Source organism: Prionailurus viverrinus, chromosome B3 (genome assembly GCF_022837055.1).
Source record: "Prionailurus viverrinus isolate Anna chromosome B3, UM_Priviv_1.0, whole genome shotgun sequence".
In the NCBI taxonomy this organism is placed as follows: Eukaryota; Metazoa; Chordata; class Mammalia; order Carnivora; family Felidae; genus Prionailurus; species Prionailurus viverrinus.
The window spans coordinates 37,174,681-37,194,600 of record NC_062566.1 but is presented as its reverse complement, the minus strand read 5'-3'; the positions used below and the strand labels follow the sequence as shown (position 1 = coordinate 37,194,600).

The following is a 19,920-nucleotide window of genomic DNA, read 5'->3' as shown; positions in this document are numbered from 1 at the left end:
TTTCTTAGAGCGTTGACATATTAGGAAATGTTATTCTAACAGCCATAGACGAATATATTGGGGATACACTCAATTCAGGAAAATTCAAAAAGATAGCAAAGTTTTCCTACACTCTAATAAAAGAGGGGTTTTCTATACTTCTGAGCCCTAAGCCTGTTTCTTCACTTTCCAGTTTGATCTGTAAAGGTAAATACATGGATGTTTCTGAGTTGGTTGAAGTATAGAGAAAGCAGCTCTCTCTCTATAACTGATCCGTTTGATCTCCTTATTCCTTTCTGGCTTCTGATCTCTAAGTCTTGTATTCATATTTGTCAAAGTTTTCAATCCATGCTGTTTTTGATAAACGTGAAAAGGTCATGCCTTCCTTTAATTTATTAAATTTAACGTTTAAATTTTAAAATATGTTGTGACTAAAAGCAATAAAATTATGGCAACTTATTTATTTTTAATGTTTATTTAATTTTGAGAGAGAGAGAAAGAGAGCACAAGTGGTTGAGGGGCAGAGAGACAGAGAGAGACAGAGACAGAGACAGAGACAGAGACAGAATACACTGTCAGTGCAGAGGGCTCACTGTGGGACTCTGACTCACCAACCATCAGATGGTGACCCAACCCAAAATCAGGAGTCAGAAGCTTAACCAACTGAGCCACCCAGGCACCCCAAAATTATGGTGATTTAAGAAAATGGGGGTGCCTGGATGGCTCATTCAGTTGACCATCAGACTTTAGCTCAGGTCATGATCCCATGGTTGTTGAGTTCTAGGCCCACATCAGGCTCACTGCTGTCAGCTCAGAGTCTGCTTTGGATCCTCTGTCCCCCTCTCTCTGCCCCTCCCCTGCTTGCGTGCGCGCGCTCTCTCTCTCTCTCTCTCAAAAGTAAATAGACATTTAAAAAATAAAAATAAATCAATGTTTCTGATACTGAAAGATACATAGGCTTGCAACTTGATCATGCGATGTTATTGTATGCTTCAAACTTGTGTACAGACTGCAGAGTGAACTGCTCAGAGGCTCCAAAGTGCGGACATTTGAATTAGGGGGAAAGGATGAGGAAAGAACGTTATCTGGGCACTGGGGAGAAGTGCCCTGTGACTGAACTATAGGTGCAGGAGTATCCACAAAGCGTGAAGAGCATGCGAATTTAGTGAGTGTGTATTATGAACAAGGCACTTGCTTTAGATGTTTTTCATCTTCTTTAGGATTCTTAAAGCTCTGAGAAGAGCTGTGAACTTGCTCAGAAAATGAGGTGCTATGCAAATGTTAGGGCTTCGCAGACCCTAGATTAAGAATTCCTGTTTTAGAAAAAGAAAAAGAAAAAGAAAAAGAAAAAGAAAGAATTCCTGTTTTAGATATTTTTGCCATGATAACTTCTTTTCTCAATATTGTTAGAAACAGTCTTGATAAATGTACCTATCTCCCAGAGTGCTATCTCTGGTGTGGCAGATCCTTAATATTAGGGAAAAGAACTAAAGAGAACTTGACACAAGTTTCTTGTAATTGGGGTTGTTGTTTTGTTTTGTTTTGTTTTTTTCCTGCAATTTACAAGTTTTCAAGGTGATCATTAGCTACAAATTATTTTCCTTACCTTCCTGTATTAAACTGATCTTTTATTTTTATTAAACTTTTATTTTGTGAAGTCAGAAAAAAAAAGCAGAAAGCACACAAGAGTCATATGGCAAATATTCAATATAATCCCAATACCCAGAATTTAAAATGTTAACATTTCATTAAATTTTCTTCATTAAAAAAAATAGTATCATAAGAGATAAGGCTGAAGACCCCTTCATGCCAAACCCAAAGTTCCAGCCCTTTTGCCCCACAGGCTACAGCTATCAGGAATTGGTATATACCCTTCCAATTCCTTGTTTAATTCTTTCACAGCCATGTATGTATCCATATCTAATAACGGTATTAACTTGTATTATTTACATTTATATAAATAGCATCATTGTATACATGTTTTATACATTCCCTTTTTAAATTTAACATTGTTTGGTGATCTAGCCAGTTTATTTTAACTGCTGTAAAATACTACATTGCTTAACTATATCGCATAATGTTTTCTCATTGACAGATTTTTTTTTTTTTTAGTGGGCAGTACTGTAAGGAACATCTTTTTCTTGGTTGGACCATATGAAATTGCTGTTTTTGTAGGTCAAAAATATTTTAATAGGGAGTTTTTTATGATTAACCATTAGCCATTTGGATTTCCTCTAATGTAAATTTCCCACTTACATTCTGTGCTATCTGGAATAAGATAAATGAATGAAGTATTTCAAGAATTTACTGTGGGGGTGCCGGAGTGGCTCAGTCGGTTAAGTGCCAACTCTTGATTTTGGCTCAGGTCATGATATCACAGTTTGTGGGATCAAGCCTGGCATGCAGCTGTATCTGATACCATGGAGCCTGCTTGGGATTCTCTCCCTCCCTCTCTCTCTGCCCCTCCCCTGTGCTTGCACACATGTGTGCACACCCTCTCTCTCAAAAATAAATAAATAAACTTCTTTAAAAATCTTAAAATAGTTAACATAACTATACTCTAGTACGGTAATGGGGTAGGTAAATAATTTAGAGAAAAATAGAACTTGAAAGTACGTGATTTTTAATAGGATCCTTTTTAATTAAAAACATACCATTAACAAAGTGCTTATTATGTGTTAGGCATTGTGCTAAGCACTTTGTATATGTTACTTCGTTTGATCTTCAAAACAACTCTATTAAATAGAAATTATTCTTATTTTGCCTGAGGTCACACAACCATTAGCCATTGGAACTCATTGCAAACCCAGGTATATCTGGCTGTAAAGCCTGTTCTAATCATTATCTTGCCTTCCCATAAAAAAAAAAAAAAGTCTCTAAAAATCTACAGATCCAATAAAAGTCACACTTAGTGGCATGCAATTTTATAGATAGTAAAAATAGGTTAGTAAAAACTATATTTTAGATATTTATAGTATATAAACAATAAATAGTAAGTTCTTAAGGTACATAAAATGAATAAAAATAAATATATATTTGGATTTTAATTAGTAAATCTGGCTGCAAATAAACAAAAGTACACAACTTTTACATTACTGCACAGATTAATATAAAGACAAGATGAAGGTGGCACAGTAGAGTCATGTTCTTACATTCCACCTCCTAAATACAGAGCTTGACATATAAAATGGGAAGTGGGAAAAGGAGAAAGACATTCACGGACTGAAGAACACAAACACAAAACACTGAGCAGAGCTGAAGCTAATGTCTGGTGAACTCTGGGTCCAGAAGGCAGTGACAGCTTAAATTTCTGTTCATGTGGAATAATCAAAACTAAAACTGCTTCCATAAGGCAAGATTTGAAGGTAGGCTTTTCACTAAGTCTGACAGGACTATTTTCCCTAATTCTCATTCTAAGGTGAGGTTTTGCTAAGCAAGAAAATAACAATAGACTTGGAATAGCAATGAGGGAACTGAGCTAGGATAGGTAGAAGAGATAAACTGAGAAAATTATTCCGGCCTTCCCTTAGAAACAAGATTCAAAGGCTATCTGAGCCTGGGTTTAACTTGATGTAATTATTTATGCCTGTAGTTAAGAAAATGTAGCATTAAACTCCTAAGAGGTTATAAGGTAAGGTCATTATTCTAGAAAAGTAATTGTTTTTCTCTATAAAATGCAGTTATAAATTCTAACCCTTCCAGACAAAGATTTAAGGTTTTTTAATGTAAGTTTCTTTTTTTTTAATGTTTATATATTTATTTTGAAGGAGAGAGAGAGAGCAAGCGTGCATGCATGCACACAGGCACCTAAGCAGAGGATGGGCAGAGAGGGAGGGAGGAGAGAATCCCAAGCAGGGCCATGCTGTGAGCTCAGACCCCGACTTGGGTCTTTATCCCACAAACTGTGAGATCATGACCTCAGCCAAAACCAAGAGTCGGATCCTTAACTGACTAAGCCACCCAGGTGCCCAGATTTAAGTTTTTTTCCACTGAGAATTACAAAGACACATTTCCAGAATCTCAGTTTTAAATTCTGGGATAGAATTTTAAAGCTTTGTATTCTGTGATAGGCAGAATACAGATGCCCTAATCCCCAGAACCTGTGAATAAGTTACCTTACACAGCAAAAGGGACATTGCAGATGTAATTAAATCAAGGATCCTGGACAGGGAGATTGTCCTGGATTATCTGGGTGAGCCCAATGTAATCACAAATGTCGTTATAAGAGGAAGGTAGGAAGTAAAGGCCAGAGGAGATGTGATGACATAAGCAGAGGTAGGAAGATGTGGGGTCAGGGACCAAGGAATGCAGGCCGCCTCTGGAAGCTGGAACAGACAAGGAAACATCTTCCCCCAGAGCCTCCAGAGCCTCCAGAGGGAACATGGCCCCACCAACACCTTGATTTTTGCCATTTTGGATTTCTGATCTCCAGAACTGTAAGATAGTAAGTTTATGTTTTCCTTGTTTCCCTCTCTCTCCCTCTCCCTCTCTGTCTCTGGTGTGTGTGTGTGTGTGTGTGTTTTGTTTTATTTTTAGAGACATGGATGATCCATTAAGTTTGACGATCCATTTAAGTTTGTGCTGTTTTAAGCCACTAAATTTGTGCTAATTTGTTACAGCAGCAACAGGAAACTGCATTCCAACTCTTTTTAGACATATTTCTAATATGGAGAATTTGTTGTCGTTGTTGTTGTTGCTGGTGTTATTAAGAAAAGGCAAATGAGAAGGAATTCTAGGAAGATAGCAGCTTATTTTGCCTTTTTTACATTCCCACACTCCTCAGTAAGCAGATATACAAATTAGAGTAACAATGATGTATATGTAACCTTATGGTCATCAAAATGTCAAAAAATTTAGATTCCATTTATTAGTGGAAGAGATGGAGAAGGAGGAGAATGTTTTCATATATTGCTGGTGAAAAGCAATCGGTATTACCTATTAAAATGAAAAATACATTTATCTTTCCAACCAACAATCCCACTCCCAGAAATCTAACCCACAGAAATAAAAACACCTTTACTAAAGACATATTTAAATATATTTATGGCATTTGATTACAGTGGAACAAACTAGAAACAAAGTGCCCATCAACAGGAGAATACTTAATAAATTATGGCACTTCCATACCATAGAATGGTATGCAACCATTAAAAAGAATTAGAGAATAAAGTTGAACCCCTGTCGCACACCGTATGTAACAATTAATTCAAGTTAATTCACAATGGATCAAATCTAAATGTAAGAACTAAAACTAGAAAGTTCTTAGAAGAAAACAGGCATGAATCTCCATAACCTTGAATTAGGCAATGATTTCTTAGATATGACACCAAAAGCACAAGAAACAACAACAAAAAAAATAGGTAAATTAGGCTTCATAAGAATTTAAGATGTTTGTATTTCTAAGGACAAAGTTGAAGACAACCCACAGAATGGGAGAAAATTGTTTATATGTGTAATATCTACAGTATATAAGAATTCTTACAATTCAACAATAAAACACAACCCAATTAAAAATGGGTAAAGGATCTGAACAGACACTTCCCCAAAGAAGAAAAACAACAAGCCAATAAGCACATGAAAAGATGGTCAACATAATTAACTATCAGGGAAATGCAAATCGAAACCACAGTGAGATAACTCTTCACACATAGTAAGATGGCCACAATCAAAAAGGCTGATAAAAACAAGTGTCGGTGAGGATGTAGAGAAATTGTAACTCTTGTACGTTACTAGTCAGAATGTAAGATGGTACAGCCTTTTTGCAACATAGTCATTTCCTCAAAAAACTAAACACAGAATTACTATAACCTAGCAATTTTCCTAGGTATATTACCCAAGAGAATCTAACTTAGGTCTACACAAAAACTTGTACACACAAGTTCATAGTGCAATTATTCATAGTAGCAAAAAGTGAAAACCCACTGTCCATCAACTGATGAATAAACAGAAGGTATATTCTTACAACAGAGTATTATTCAGTCACAGAAAGGAATGATGTACTAATACATGCCACAGCGTGGATGGCCGTCTTAAACATTATGCTAAGCCAAAGAAGCCAGACACAAAAGGTCACATATTATGTGACCCCATGTACATAAAGTGTCCAGAATAGGCAAATCCATGGAGATAGAAAATATATTAGTGTTTGCCAGGAACTGGGAGAAGGAAGGAATGGGGAGTGAATGCTAATGAATATGGAGTTTCTTCATGAACTAAGGAAATAGTCTGGGATTAGACTATGTGATGGCTGCACAACTTGTGGATATACTAAAAAACACTGCGTTTCATGTTGAATGAAATGTTCACTGTTCAACGTTGAGTTCTATATACATCGTATGAAGAAGACCAAGGACAAGAACAAGGATAAGAACAAGAACTTTTTTGGATGATTTGCAGGCACCACCAGGTAAGAAACCATTTGTCATCTGATCAGGTCAGAGCCAAGAATCCATTTTATTTTGTTATCTTTATGTAACTGGATTTTCTATTTAGAGAAGACAGGAAAGTTCTCCTTTGAAAATCTGTTTACATCTGGGGTACCTGGCTGGCTCAGGCCTTAGAGCATGTGACTCTTGATCTCAGGGTTTTAAGTTTGAGCCCCATGTTCGCTGTAGATTACTTAAAACCTTTTTTAAAAAGTTTACATTTTTAAAAAATGAAGTCAATATAAGTAAGAGTATTAAAGAAAAGCATTCAGTAAATAACAAGGTATATTGGCAGACTCTGACATTTGTAAAAGTCCTAGTGTTCTATTGCATATTTTTCAAACCCAGGAATACTGTTTGGATTAATAATGAAGTAAAAGTCAATACACCATTCACTTCCCAGTGCCAAATATCTCCATAACTTAATCCTTGGATATGTTTTTCGAAGTACAAACCCTTTCTTTCAGTACTATCTCCAAGGAAATTTTCAGGGATTTGCTCTCTAGATTAGGTATCACAGGTTTTGCTCCTTTCCATTTCAATAGGCTGCCATCCCCACTGGCTCTCCACATGGGGCCAAGTTTCCTGAACTGTGCAAGCTGAGGTGAGTTGAGGCACAAGAAAAGCTTTGATACTGGGTATCTTTTGGATACCATGCCAACTTGTAGTTCCAGGTAGTTAATATGTGACACCACATTCCTTTCGATGTATCAGATCTTTTTTTTTTTCCATGTTTACTTTGAGAGAGAGCTGAGCAGAGGAGGGACAGAGAAAGGGAGACAGAACCCCAAGCAGGCTCCACGCTGTCAGTGCAGAGCCTAACGCCCAATGTAGGGCTCCATCTCATGAACCATGAGATCATGACCCCAGCCAAAATCAAGAGTCAGATGCTTAACCAACTGAGGTACTCAGGCACCCCTGATGATGTCATATCTTTGCAAAGCTGGGTTTTGGGTCATTGCTGTGATAAAAAGCAAGTACTACGCAAAAATCAGTGTGGAAGAAAGGAGATGGCAGTTGTCTAGTCTGATCCCAATTTTGAGAAACCGTGCAGTGCCCAAAAGGGACACCCATTCGATTACTAATGTGGTCATTTAAGAATGAGATAAAAAATACCACTTTTGTTTTTAATTTACATGTATTAGAACCTAACTACTTAATGTTAACTGTTAGGTTTTGTTTTGTTTTGGCCAAGGAACTCTGAAAAAATTACTGAGACTCTAAAGATACCATAAACCAAGCAAGTTTGGAAACGTTTGGGTTATTTACTTCTCCATATATTAAATACATTCCAAACTTTGGATAGTTCTTCAGTTTGTTTTTTGTTTTTTGAGAGAGAGAGGGCAAGCAGGGGAGAGCAAGCAGAGGGAGAGAGAATCTCAAGCAGGCTCCACACTCAGCATGGAGCCTAATGCAGAGGGCAATGCAGTGCTCAATCCCAAGACCCTGAGATCGTGACCTGAGCAGAAATCAAGAGTCAGATGCTCAACAGGTTGAGCCACCCAGGTGCCCCAAGTTTTTTAGTTCTTGTGCCACATTCCTCTTGTATATGAATATGTTTAAGGATCAGCCTTCCAGATTGGGGGTGAATATATAGAAACATCTCTTGATAGCAAAGGCCCATCTTAAGTGCCTACTTTAAAGGTAACAAGTCAAATACAAGCAGTCCAATGTGGCTAGAGGGAGATACACTCCCACTTCCTAGCTCCCTAGGATCACTCCATAAACTATCAAAATGACAAGGAGACACCAGAGCCACTCAACACACATCTATAATCAGGTGTGCTCATGTGTCTGGATCAGAGAATTCCATACCATCTACCATTCCCAACCAGGACATCCTGGGGTAAATCATGCTACTCCTGATGTCTCCTCTCAAATTTCCTACCCCAAAAGGAGCTTCCTATAACTCAGACCCCAGCTGCAGTTATTCTACTAAATTATGCAGCATGTTAGGGCCACAAAAACGCAAACCATTACATTATAATTACTCTGTAATTATACTGATTGTTACAGCATTAAATATGTACTTCTGAAAATGTGTTTCCATAGTTACAATAACAAACTATTTTTAGAATTAACAAATAATGGACTTCTTTCCATTTTTTAATTGTTTAGCCCACTCACAGCAATTTGGAAAAGGGCTGAAAATCAAATATTTAGGGTTTCCAGTCCTGAAATGAGACAAACTAATCAGAATACACTTCTTAAAATGTTTATACCAAATTCACAGACACAGTATACATATAAACATATAGCATATTCACACATACTTTAAAAAAAATAAAAAGGGGAATTTGCCCATAATCAAAACTTTATTGAAAAACTGACACCAAAATAGGAGATGACTGTTGTATACCTTACAAAATTAAACATAATTACATTATCTTGGTAGATTAACCGGAATTATTGAACTGATAAGGCTTTCTGCGATAGAACACAAATTCAAGAGGTTGTGTGATCATTAGTGTTGCTTTCTTCTAAATGAACACCCTGCAAAGGAATCACAAGAGCATGTTAAACAAGTGTACTCTATCTCTAGTATAGTTTTAATGAGAAAAAGTACTTTTTAAGTTAAAAAAACCAAAGTTTTAGGAATATTAGATTAACATTCATATATACGTTATTTATCCTTTTATACTAGAACTTTATTATAATAAATCTTGTACATTTGAATTTATTCTGATGTGACTATAACTATTATTCCTGTTTCTCAAATGCTATGTTGGAGTCTACATAAGACCATGAGCCTAAATTCAACAGTTAAAACTTTAACGCCAGCTATCAGAAAATGCAATCTTAGTTTTTAGGAATTATTTTGAATCACTTCCCAAGAAACTAATTTTGATGAGGATGCTCTTCAAGTCTGCTAGGAAAACTCTAATACCCTATTAATCATCCATCAGCACATGGGCACAAAACTCTAAGATCATGGCATGATATAAAGGTTTAAAAACTCTTCCAAGTATACTTTTGAGAGCAACACTACACTTAAATATCGTATGCTGACCTCATACTTAGATCTCACCAGGTCACACAAAATAGATTTTAGATTAGTTCCCAAACCACTTATAACTCTTCTGGTGAGAACAATGTGGAATTCACAACTCCCCAAAATATCACAAGCAAATTTCAAATATAATTATGGAACTATAAATCTATAAGTACTATGGAAAACAATATTCATAATTACTCTTTTTTTTCTTGGTGCACAAAAGTGAAAGAGCAACTCAAACGGGATTTTTAGGGGCACCCAGGCTGCCTCAGTCAGTAGAGCATGTGACTTGATCTCAGGGCTGTAAGTTTGAGCCTCACACTGGAGGTAGAGATTACTTAAAAATAAAGTCTTTAATAAGTAGATGAATAAATACATAAAAATTTTTAAATGAGATGTTTTATTAAGCAGGTACTCACAAATCAAAACCTCTGGCATTTTAATTTATACATTAGTTTTCTGTTGCTTAGCCAGCAATGATAAAAACTGTCTTCAGTCAAATGCGTCAACTATATATGAAACAAAATATTTATGATGGAATTTTTAAAATTCTATGGTTTTAAAAATCTGTATGTCCTATTGTATGTAGTTATTCTTTGGCTCCATTTTGACTTATGTTTAATATTCCAAGTTAAACAAACTAAATGACTAACTGTAACAGAATTAGGTGTTCCAAACTAAGAAAAATAATAGTTACATGAGTTCTTTACAAAGTCAAGAATATAAACTTAGCCATCTGAGCAGGGTACTCTTTACTGACAGAGCATACGATGAAAGATACAACTATTTTGGTAATAATGAATTTAAGATTTCTTTTAAACTGGTTTTTAGTAAAGGAAGACATTTATAATCATAAAATCTCATCACTGGGTTAGAAACGGCCAAATGACATACCTTCTGTGAGTCTGGCCTTTCCTCCCGTTGGCTGGCACAACACTGTTGAACAGCCTACACAAAGAACCACCGTCTGAGCATGGCTGAAAACCGTGGTAATCTTGTAGCAACCTAGAAAAAGGGCAAATTGAAAGCGAAAAGCAGAAGAAAATAAAGCATATTGTTCAACATATTTGTAGCAAAGACTTTGTAAAAGATTAAGACTTTAATGTTTGCAACAGCAAGCCACATATTTAACGTCACATAAAAAATGTTTTTAAAAGCCAACAGGTGAAGTTAGTAATATATTTTATTGAACTCAGTATTTCCAAAATATTATTACCATTGCAACATGTAATCAATATGGTTTTTGTGTGTGTATGTGCTACATCTTAAAAATCAGGTGTACATTTTACACTTAAGGAATATTTCCCATTTTGGCCACATTTCCAGTGCTCAGTAGCTGCCTATGGCTAATGGCCACCACACTGCGCAGCACAGCTTTACACTGAAGAATCAACATACTTTTCATGATTAGTTTCAAGAAAACTAACCATCTGCATAGCTTCACACTTAGTAAGTCAAATGTCATATCCCCTTTGGAGTCTCCTCTTCACCACCCCCCCCCCCCCAAATCTTTCTCTTGTGGTTTGAATAGTTTACTAGGAAACTGTCCCTCTTGACATTCCAATTCTGTAATCCCACTGCTAGTCAACAAAGGGTCCTAAGGGATCTAAACATACACACCACATTAGCAATCCCTTCAGAAATTTTCCTTGAGAAAGGAATTAAGATCTGAAATTTTACCTGGGCATTTTACATCCATAAAATAGGAATTTGGGCTTTGAACTAGACGTTTCTTCTTATGTTTTTTCTTTTCCTCTTCCAAGGACGGGTGGAGTAAATCTCTAGCCAACTGAATAAAAAAAACGTATTATTATTCCCAGAATGAATCCACAATGGTGGCAGATTTAACCAGACTTAAAATACACACGCAAAAAAGAGAATAAAGTCATACTCAGCCGACGCAACATGTCAGATACTTGTTATTTTTTTAGCCTGTTAACTTTAATCCATACTTTTTATAATGCTTGTGTTCTCTACGTCCCGGTAAAGGAACTCTAGGACGATCAAGAAGCATATGGTAAGGTTAATCCCGTTCTTCTTTAGTCCGCTGAGTAACAGTCTCCGATAAAAACAACACTGTGGTGCTAAGTAAGAACTTGACCCCAACCGTGCACCCGCTGAAAGTAGAAATCGCTGAGGTAGACCGGAGAGTGCCAACACGGGGGTGACTTCTGCCCCGGGGGTTCAACATCTGATCTGACAGGAACTCTCAGCGGCTGAAGCCTGACTGTCCTTGATGCAGTTAACAAGTAGGGTAACTGCGAAGACAGTTTTGAAAAAGGAAACCAGCAGAAAATCGCTTCCGAGACGAGGAGAGAACCACCAAGCACAAGGAGAGCAAAAAGACTCCAAAGACTACAGTCTCGCGAGCGCCCACCCAAACCCAAGAAGGCTGAGTGTTACCGAGAAGCTGTGTCCCCCTAGCTAGGGACTCGAGACCTAAGCACTGGGCGGCCCCGGGTCCACCCCGCTCCACGCCCATGCAGGGCCCGACACGCCGCGCCGTCCAGGCAAGTCCCAACAAGTCCGCCACGCGCGGAGGAGCTGCGCGATCCGCGCCCCTGAAATGCGTTAGGCAGGGACCCCGGGCCCGCGGAAGCGTCGGGCTAACCCGCCCCCAGGACCCCTAGACAGAGAAGCCCGAAATAAACGGAAAGCCAGAAAGTAAACAACTCACAGGCATGTTGATCCTTTCGCAATCCCAGCCAGTCCCGATCTCTAAGGCGACACCCCTAACGAGCAGCACGCGATCTGGCGAGCTGCATCAACTTCCGGGATAGAGGCGGCTGGGCGGAGCGGAGCGTCGGGACCCGCGGGCCGGTCCGCTCTAGGCGCTCCTCTCGGTGGTGGGGGTCGGCTTCGGCCGGGTCAGCGGATCAGGGCCTGCGGGAGAGGCCCTGAGGTTCCCATCGTGCCGAACGCCCGAACCGCACCAGCCTCGCGGGCTCCTGGGCCAGGGCCGCCGGCCGTAGGGCTGCGCGTCGAGCCAGCGGTGCCCGGAGTGAGGCTCAGGCGGTGTGTCCGGCTAGGAAGCCTCCTGGGGCTTAGGCCGCGGGGAACGCTGACGGCCGCCTGAGCCCCGCGGCGTAGGGGAACCCGGCGGGCGCGGTGGGTGGCCCCCGCCACGGTCCTGGTCGCCAGGCCCCCGGCTTTCGCCGCCGTTCTCTGTTCGTTTTTTAAAAAATAGTAGCGTCAATCGAAACCGTTAACCCGTGTTGGAGAAATTATGAAGGGTTCCTATACTTGAGCATCCACCTTCCAAGGTACCCGTTAAGTTCTTTGTGGGATGCGGCTGTGCCTTGGGTTAGCTTCGCCCTGAAGTTTTTAAGAAGCAGGATTCGCTGCCAGGCTTAGTTCACCGCATGGTTCCTTCCTGCCTCCGCGGACAACTGGGGCCTGAAAAAAATGGTGTCACTGAGAGCCAGACTTGAAATGTGGTGTTGTTTTTTTTTTTAATTTATTTATATTTAAGTTAGTTAATGTACAGTGTAGTCTTGGCTTCAGGAGTAGAACCAAGTGATTCATCTTTTACATATGACACTCATTGCTCATCCACGAAAGTGCCTGCCTTTTTTTCTTTAATTTTTTTTAGGTTTATTTATTTTGAGAGAGACAGATAGTGCAGGTGGGGGAGGGGCAGAGAGAGAGGGAGACAGAGAATACCAGGCAGGCTCTGCACTGTTAGCATGGAGCCCAGCATAGGGCTTGAACTCACCAAACCTTGAGATCGTGACCAGAGCCAAAACCAAGGGTCGGATGTTTGACTGAGCCACCCAGGTGTCTCCCCACCTCCCCAGCGAAAAGTGCCCTCCTTAATGCCCATCACCCATTTAACCTACCCCCCCCCCCCCCCCCCCCCCCGCCAAACCCTCAGTTTGTTCTCAGTATTTAAAAGCCTCTTATGGTTTGCCTCCCTCTCTGTTCATCTGTTGAGTTTTTCAAAGTCCACATATGAGGGAAATCAGGTATCTGTCTCTGTTTGACTTACCTCACTTAGCATAATACCCTCTAGTTCCATCCACTTGTTACAAATGGCAAGGTTTCATTCTTTTTCATCGCTGAGCGGTATTCCATTGTATGTATATACCACATCTTCTTTATCCATTCATCAGTCATGGACATTTGGGCTTTTTCCATATTTTGGCTATTGTTCATAGCGCTGCCATAAACATTAGGGTGCATGTGCCCCTTTGAACTGAAGTATTTTTGATGATGAACTTGAAGGATGGATGTGAGCAAGTGTAATTAAAAAGATACCAAGGAGAAAATGTGCTAGGTAACATTGTCAATCACCTTTTATTTCACACATTTTGGCAAATGGAGAAAAATTGAAGAAAATTAAAATGACCATCCAGAGATAAACACTATTGACATTTTGACCTTCCCAACATTTTTTATTTACTTACATAGTAAATAGTAATATACTTGGGGTTTGGGTTTTACATAATTGTTGTCTTGTGCATATTCTTTTGTAGACTTTATTTTCCCCCATTCATTATATAATGAACATTGCTCCGTGTTACATGTTTTCCCACATTATGACTTTTTTTTTTTAATGTTTTTATTTATTTTTGAGACAGAGACAGAGCATGAGCGGGGAAGGGGCAGAGAGAGAGGGAGACACAGAATCTGAAGCAGGCTCCAGGCTCTGAGCTGTCAGCACAGAGCCCGACGCGGGGCTCGAACTCACAGGCCATGATATCAGGACCTGAGCCGAAGTCGGACACTTAACCAACTGAGCCACCCAGGCGCCCCCACATTATGACTTTTAATGTGCACACAGCATTCATACTATCAATATATAGCCTCCTTTCATCCATACACTAAAGTGGACGTTGAATTTAGGTTTTTTAAATATTACAAAATACCATTTTATGAAGATAAGTATGTGGAACTATAATACAGTAGTGTAGGCAGAATAATGACCCCCAAAGGCTTCAGCATTAATCCCCAGGACCTATGGTTACATGACAACTGGAATTAAGCTTGCTAATTAGCTAACTAGGAGCATTGTCTGTGTAGGCCCGATGTGATCACAAGGGTCCTTGAAATTGGAAGAGGAAAACAGACGAAGAGTCAGGGAAAGATGCGGTGATGAAAGAAAGGTCTGAGGGATGCTGTGTTGCTGGATTTGAAGATGGAAGAAGGGGAGCCTGAGCCAAGGAATGCGGGCAGCCTCCAGAAGCTGGAAATGGACACTGCCCTGGCACACGGTCCTGCCAGCACCTCAGTTTTAACCCAGTGAGACCCAGGTCGGACTTTGAACTACAGAACTGTGACTTAAAAAATGTACGTTGTTTTAAGCCACTAACTTTACGGTTTTTTGTTCCAGTAGGAAACTAATACAATAATGAAGACCCATGTAGCTACTCCCCAATTCTGTCAAATCTTAACATTCAGTACTCCCTCCCCAGAATTTGTCATTGTTAAAATAACACTGTCGTAAACATTCTTGTAGGTAAGTCTCTGTGAACGTCCTTGATTATCTCCTTAAGATAAATTCCTAGAGGACAAACTGCTGAGTCAAAAGTTATGCACGTTTTGGGGAGCCTGGGTGGCTCACTCAGTTAAGCGTCCAGCTTCGGCTCAGGTCACGATCTCACGGATCGTGAGTTCAAGTCCCGCATCAGGCTCTGTGCTGACAGCTCAGAGCCTGGAGCCTACTTCAGATTCTGTGTCTCCCTCTCTCTCTGCCCCTCCCCCATTCTCACTCTGTGTCTGTCCCTCTCTCTCATAAATAAATAAACATTTAAAATAATTTTTTTAAGTTATGCACATTGTAAGGTGTATAATATAAACTACCGGGGCCCCTGAGTGCTCATTCAACTGAGCATCCGACTTTGGCTCAGGTTATGATCTTGCAGTTCATGACTTCATGAGCCCACATGGGGCTCAGTGCTGTCAGCACCTAAAGTGTCATCAGCACAGAGCCCACTTGGGATCCTCTATCCCCCTGTCTCTTTGCCCCTCCCCCACTTGTGTGCACATGCTCTCTCTCTCTCTCAAAAGTAAATAAACATTAAAAAAAATAATAATATAAACTATCAATTACCCTCCAGAAAAATCAAACCAATTTACATTCCAGTTATAAATATTTGAGATGCCCCTTTCTTTTACCCTTGACAATACTGGATATTATGTTTTTCCCTATCTCAGTCAATCCTGAAGAACTGTATGGTATTTTATCATATTTCACTGTTATTTAATTAATATTTTCCAGTGCTTATTGGCAGTTCACATATTTCCATTGAGGTGATCATCCATTTCTTCCTTTATGTGTTAATGACATTAACCAGTAATCACATATGCTGCAAGTGTTTTCCCAACTCATTAGTTCCTGTTAACTTTATCCTGTTTAATTTTTTTTTGGTGATTTGAAAACTATACAGAAATTTTTAATTTTGCGTGTATATGTTTATTTCAAACTATTGGTTTTTCCTTTTTTTTTTTTTTTTTTTTTTTTGCTTTTGTGTTTTCACGGGCCTTGGCCGTGTTAGGATCAGCTAAACTTTCTTCTAATTCTTTTGTTGTGGTATTCATTCTTTAACTTTTTAATTAACCTGGAATTGATTTTGGCACTTGATATGCAGTAGGCCTCAAAACACTTTTTTTTTTTAAGTTTATTTATTTATTTTGGGAGAGAGAGAGGGAGGGAGAGAGAGAGAACCAGCAGGGGAGGGCCAGAGAGAGGGGGACAGAGGATCTGAAGTTGGCACCAGAGAGCCCGATGTGGGGCTCCTCCAACCATGAGATCATGACCTGAGCCGAAGTCAGATGCTTAACCGACTGAGCCAGGAGGCGCCCCCCTCAGAACACTTTCTAATGACCACTCCTAGTTATTGCTTCCATTTCTTACTAATGCCCCGTACAGTGTCAAAACCCTCAACTTCTGAGACACAGTAATTGCATGGGAAATAAAACTCAAGGTCAGAAGGACCTGGACGCCACAACTCTGCCTCCTCCTCCAAAGCTAAGCGTCTCCTAAAATGTCCCGCTGTCTTCGCACTGCTGGCAGATTAAGGGACCCAGAGCCCCTTTGCCTTGGCAGTCTGCTCTCAGGGATCCGGCGCAAAGAGCCCCCACCTGGCTTCCCAAAGTGCCAGTTGGAATTCTGTGTACTGCTGAGAACTCCCCAGCGGTTCTACCTGGCCACGTCTGAGAAAGTGCTTCTGTTATCTCCTGTTCAGTACCAGCCTAACAAGTGCGCAGCCATCTCCGCCCCCTTCCCCCTTTGTCAACTTCAGACACTGGGAAAGCGCACAGGTGTTCCAATTAAGCCAGGAACTTAACCGGTGCTAAATTTCAGGCTAGCCAAGACCAGTTCTAAATAGGTCAGATCCCTACTTGCCCCGGAGTGGGGGCGTGCCTCTGGCTTGTGCCCTTCTTTTCCCAGAAAGATGGTGGGAGATTCGTTTTGTCTTAAGAAATTCAGGGTACGAGGTGGGGCCCAAAGATAACTCTTCACACTCCTTATTTTTCTAAGAAAGAGAAATCTGTGTCATCAGCAAACTGTCACAAGGTTGTATTCTTTTTCTCTTCCTCTGTGCTCCACCTGTTGTCAGGAGTCAAAGCTTGAGTGGCTTACTCTCAACACATTCCTGAAATCAACAGCAACTTCTGAAAGCTCGCCTCTTCTCTGCTCACCAGTTCTCCAACAGGATCACGATCATTGTCCCAAAATGTCCGCTGTGGGGGTTGAAGTTCACCTGTCTTTCATGAGGATGTTTGACACCCTCAGGTAAGCTCCCGTCTAGAAGGGGTAAGAGTCTCAGGTGCAAATTCTGTTGTCATTTTCTCTTCCATGCCAGCTGAATTTCTGACAGAAGCTGAGCCCCACTGGGCTGTACTATAGGCTGAATGTTTGTGTCCCCCTGAAATTCATAGGTTGAATCCTAACTTCCCAGTGTGGTGGTACTGAGAGGTGAGGACTCTGAGAGGTGGTTAGGTCATCAGGATGGAACCCTCATGAATGGAATTAGTGCTATTATTAAAGAAGCCTGAGAAAGTTCCCTCACTCCTTCTACCAAGTAAGGACATAGTGAGAACACTGCCATCTATGAACTAGGAAGTGGGCTCCAAATCTGCCCACACCATTGATCTTGGACTTGCCAGCCTCCAGAATTGTGAGAAATAAATGTCTGTTATTTAAGCCACCCACTCTAGAGTATATTGTTATAGCAGCCTAAACAGGCTAAGTAGTCTGGCCTGGCAGAACATTTCACCTCATTCTTGGAGATTGTGCTAGGTTTTCCATGACCTGATCTGCTCTCCATCCTTCACCCTTCTCTGTGCCCAGGAAGCTGACTTTGATGGACTGCATCTGCTGAGTTCTCTTGTCCTCTGGTTTCTACTTGAGTTGGGCCAATGGGAGGTATTAGTAGGAAATCACAAGGTGGGTGAAGAGAAATATTGGGGTATTCACTCCCCTGGATCTATCCATGGTGGGCTATTTTCTTCATGTGGCTGTGCTTCTCGAAATTAAACAGTTGTGGGGCACCTAGGGCTCAGTGGGTTAAGTGTCTGGCTGTTGGTCTCAGCTCAGGTCTTTTATTTTTTTGATGTTTATTTTTGAGAGAGGAGAGAGAGAGTGTGAGCAGGAGAGGGGCAGAGAGAGAGGGAGACACAGGATTTGAAGTGGGTTCTCCACCTTCAGTGCTTTCAATGCAGGGCTCGAACTCCCTAACCATAAGATCATGACCTAAGCTGAAGTCAGGCACTTAACCAACTGAGCCACACAGGTGTCCCTCAGCTCAGGTCTTAATCTCATGATCCTGAATTCAGGTGCCTCATTAGGCTCCGTGCTGGGTGTGAGGCCTCTTAAAAAATAAAAATAAAGGGACACCTGCGTCAGTTGGTTAAGCATCCAACTCTTGATTTCAGCTCAAGTCACGATCTCATGGTTTGTGAGAAGGAGCCTGTGTCGTGCTCTGTGCTGACAGTGTGGGAACTGCTTGAGATTCTCTCTCTCCTTCTCTCTCTCTGCCCCTCCCCCAGTAAATAAATAAATAAATAAACAAATAAGAATAAAAGAAACAGTTGTTTCAGGTGTCCCTTTCCTACAGCTTTTATGGGATTCCAGTCAATACATCCTCCTCTTTTGGTTCTTCTGCCTGAGGGATGGTATCTCACCATCTTTTGTTCATTTCTGTTAACCCTGCCTCAACCTTGTAAATAATACCTACATGAAGCTATCTTCAGTCATCTCTTCTGAGTGGGCCATTTGTACTCTACCAGGACCCTGACATGGGGATCCCCTGCCAGGATATGGTCCTCTTTAGCCCGCCAGGCTTTGGAGATCTGTAGATGGGTCTGTCTGCCCTTCAGCTCTCAATCAGACCAGGTCACAGAAGGATGTCCTTTGCCCCTGACTGTGGAACACTTCACGTTTAACAGGTTATGGCTTCAGATGGAAATGGGAATCTTAAGAGAGACAGCCTAGAGTCCTAGCCATGAAGATCTTTGACATGTTATGGGCAGCACTGGGATCACCTAAGAATTTTCTGGAAATGGAGACTCAGGCCCCACCCCCTACCTCTTGAGTCAGAATCTGCATTTTAACAAGATGGCCTGGCAATTTGCATGCAGATCCCAGACCTAGAAACACCGCCCTAGATTTACCAACTGGCATTCTTTCTGGAGCCTTCCTACCTCCTCTGTGGGACTCTACAAAAACCAGAACCCAGATTCCCACTACTCCAGACAACAAACCAAGGCTATTTCTCTAGATTGCAACACGGAAGTTCCCCTCTTCCCTCCTTTTCTAAGATGCTTTGTCCATTTTAGTAGATCTTATTCTCTCTTACTATGTCCAGGAACCTTTTAAGTCAGTGGGACTCAAACTTGGTTGCACATTAGAATCACCAGAGGAGCATCCCAGGTCAGTTTAAGAGCATATGGGGGTGGGACCCAGGCGACAGTGTTTTTTATAACTCCCCAGGTAATTCCAGGAGGAGTCAAGGTTGAGAACTACTACTCTCCATTCTCCAGAGGGCTCAAAATTTTCAAAAGCAAAGCCCAGAAGAACTACAGGCTACTCCTGCTGAAAGGTAGAAAGAAGGACAAATACAGAGGGGAAAAAAAATCATTAATATTTAGTACATCAAGACTCGGTAGCCAGGTGAGACCTGCCAGCACCGTCTTGCCTGCCTTGATGGCCAGGTGCTTGGTCTCCATGTCTCTCCAGCTGTTGCTTCCTGCAAACCCTCTCATCTCCTGCCTGAGTCTCCAGGGGAGAAGTGAGCTACTGAGAGGCCAGGTGTTCTCTCATACTTCACTGTCTCCCCACAGCTCACAGTGAAGATATTTTATGAAGATGCTGGGGTCAGCAAAAATGTGTGCAAATGTAACCTTTCCCTTTTCTGCAGCACTTACTGCCTACATTAATCCTTTCTCAATGACCACTGCTGTCTTGTGTGGTTTTTCTCTGCAAGTTCTTGTACTGCAAGTTCACGCTCCTCATGTTCCTCTGAGTGTGTTCTCTTCCTTAGAAGTCCATAGGCTTCTTAAGATCAGGATGTGCTG

General features: G+C 40.9%; 1 protein-coding gene across 3 annotated transcripts; it reads right to left on the bottom strand.

Annotated features, from left to right (window-relative positions):
* Window positions 1-8,700: 8,700 nt before the first annotated feature.
* Window positions 8,701-12,217, bottom strand: RPS27L (ribosomal protein S27 like). 3 transcript variants are annotated; one of them, XM_047861556.1, is made up of 4 exons: window positions 12,077-12,217; window positions 11,080-11,188; window positions 10,294-10,404; window positions 8,701-8,897 (listed from the first exon to the last, which is right to left on the bottom strand). In XM_047861556.1, exons 1-4 carry the CDS (start codon window positions 12,080-12,082, stop codon window positions 8,869-8,871), a joined length of 255 nt encoding a protein of 84 aa, XP_047717512.1. In that variant the 5' UTR covers window positions 12,083-12,217; the 3' UTR covers window positions 8,701-8,868. The 3 variants fall into 3 exon arrangements, with proteins under 3 accessions (XP_047717512.1, XP_047717514.1, XP_047717513.1); XM_047861558.1 differs by lacking the exon at window positions 12,077-12,217 and adding an exon at window positions 11,803-12,002; XM_047861557.1 differs by lacking the exon at window positions 12,077-12,217 and adding an exon at window positions 11,352-11,733.
* Between the last annotated feature and the right edge of the window lie 7,703 nt (window positions 12,218-19,920).

Coding starts and splice junctions, on each gene's coding strand:
- RPS27L (XM_047861556.1), bottom strand. Junction 10,405..11,079: donor TATGGATGTAAAATGCCCAG/GTAAAATTTCAG, acceptor CCCTTTTTCTAG/GTTGCTACAAGATTACCACG. Junction 8,898..10,293: donor AAAGGCCAGACTCACAGAAG/GTATGTCATTTG, acceptor ATTCCTTTGCAG/GGTGTTCATTTAGAAGAAAG.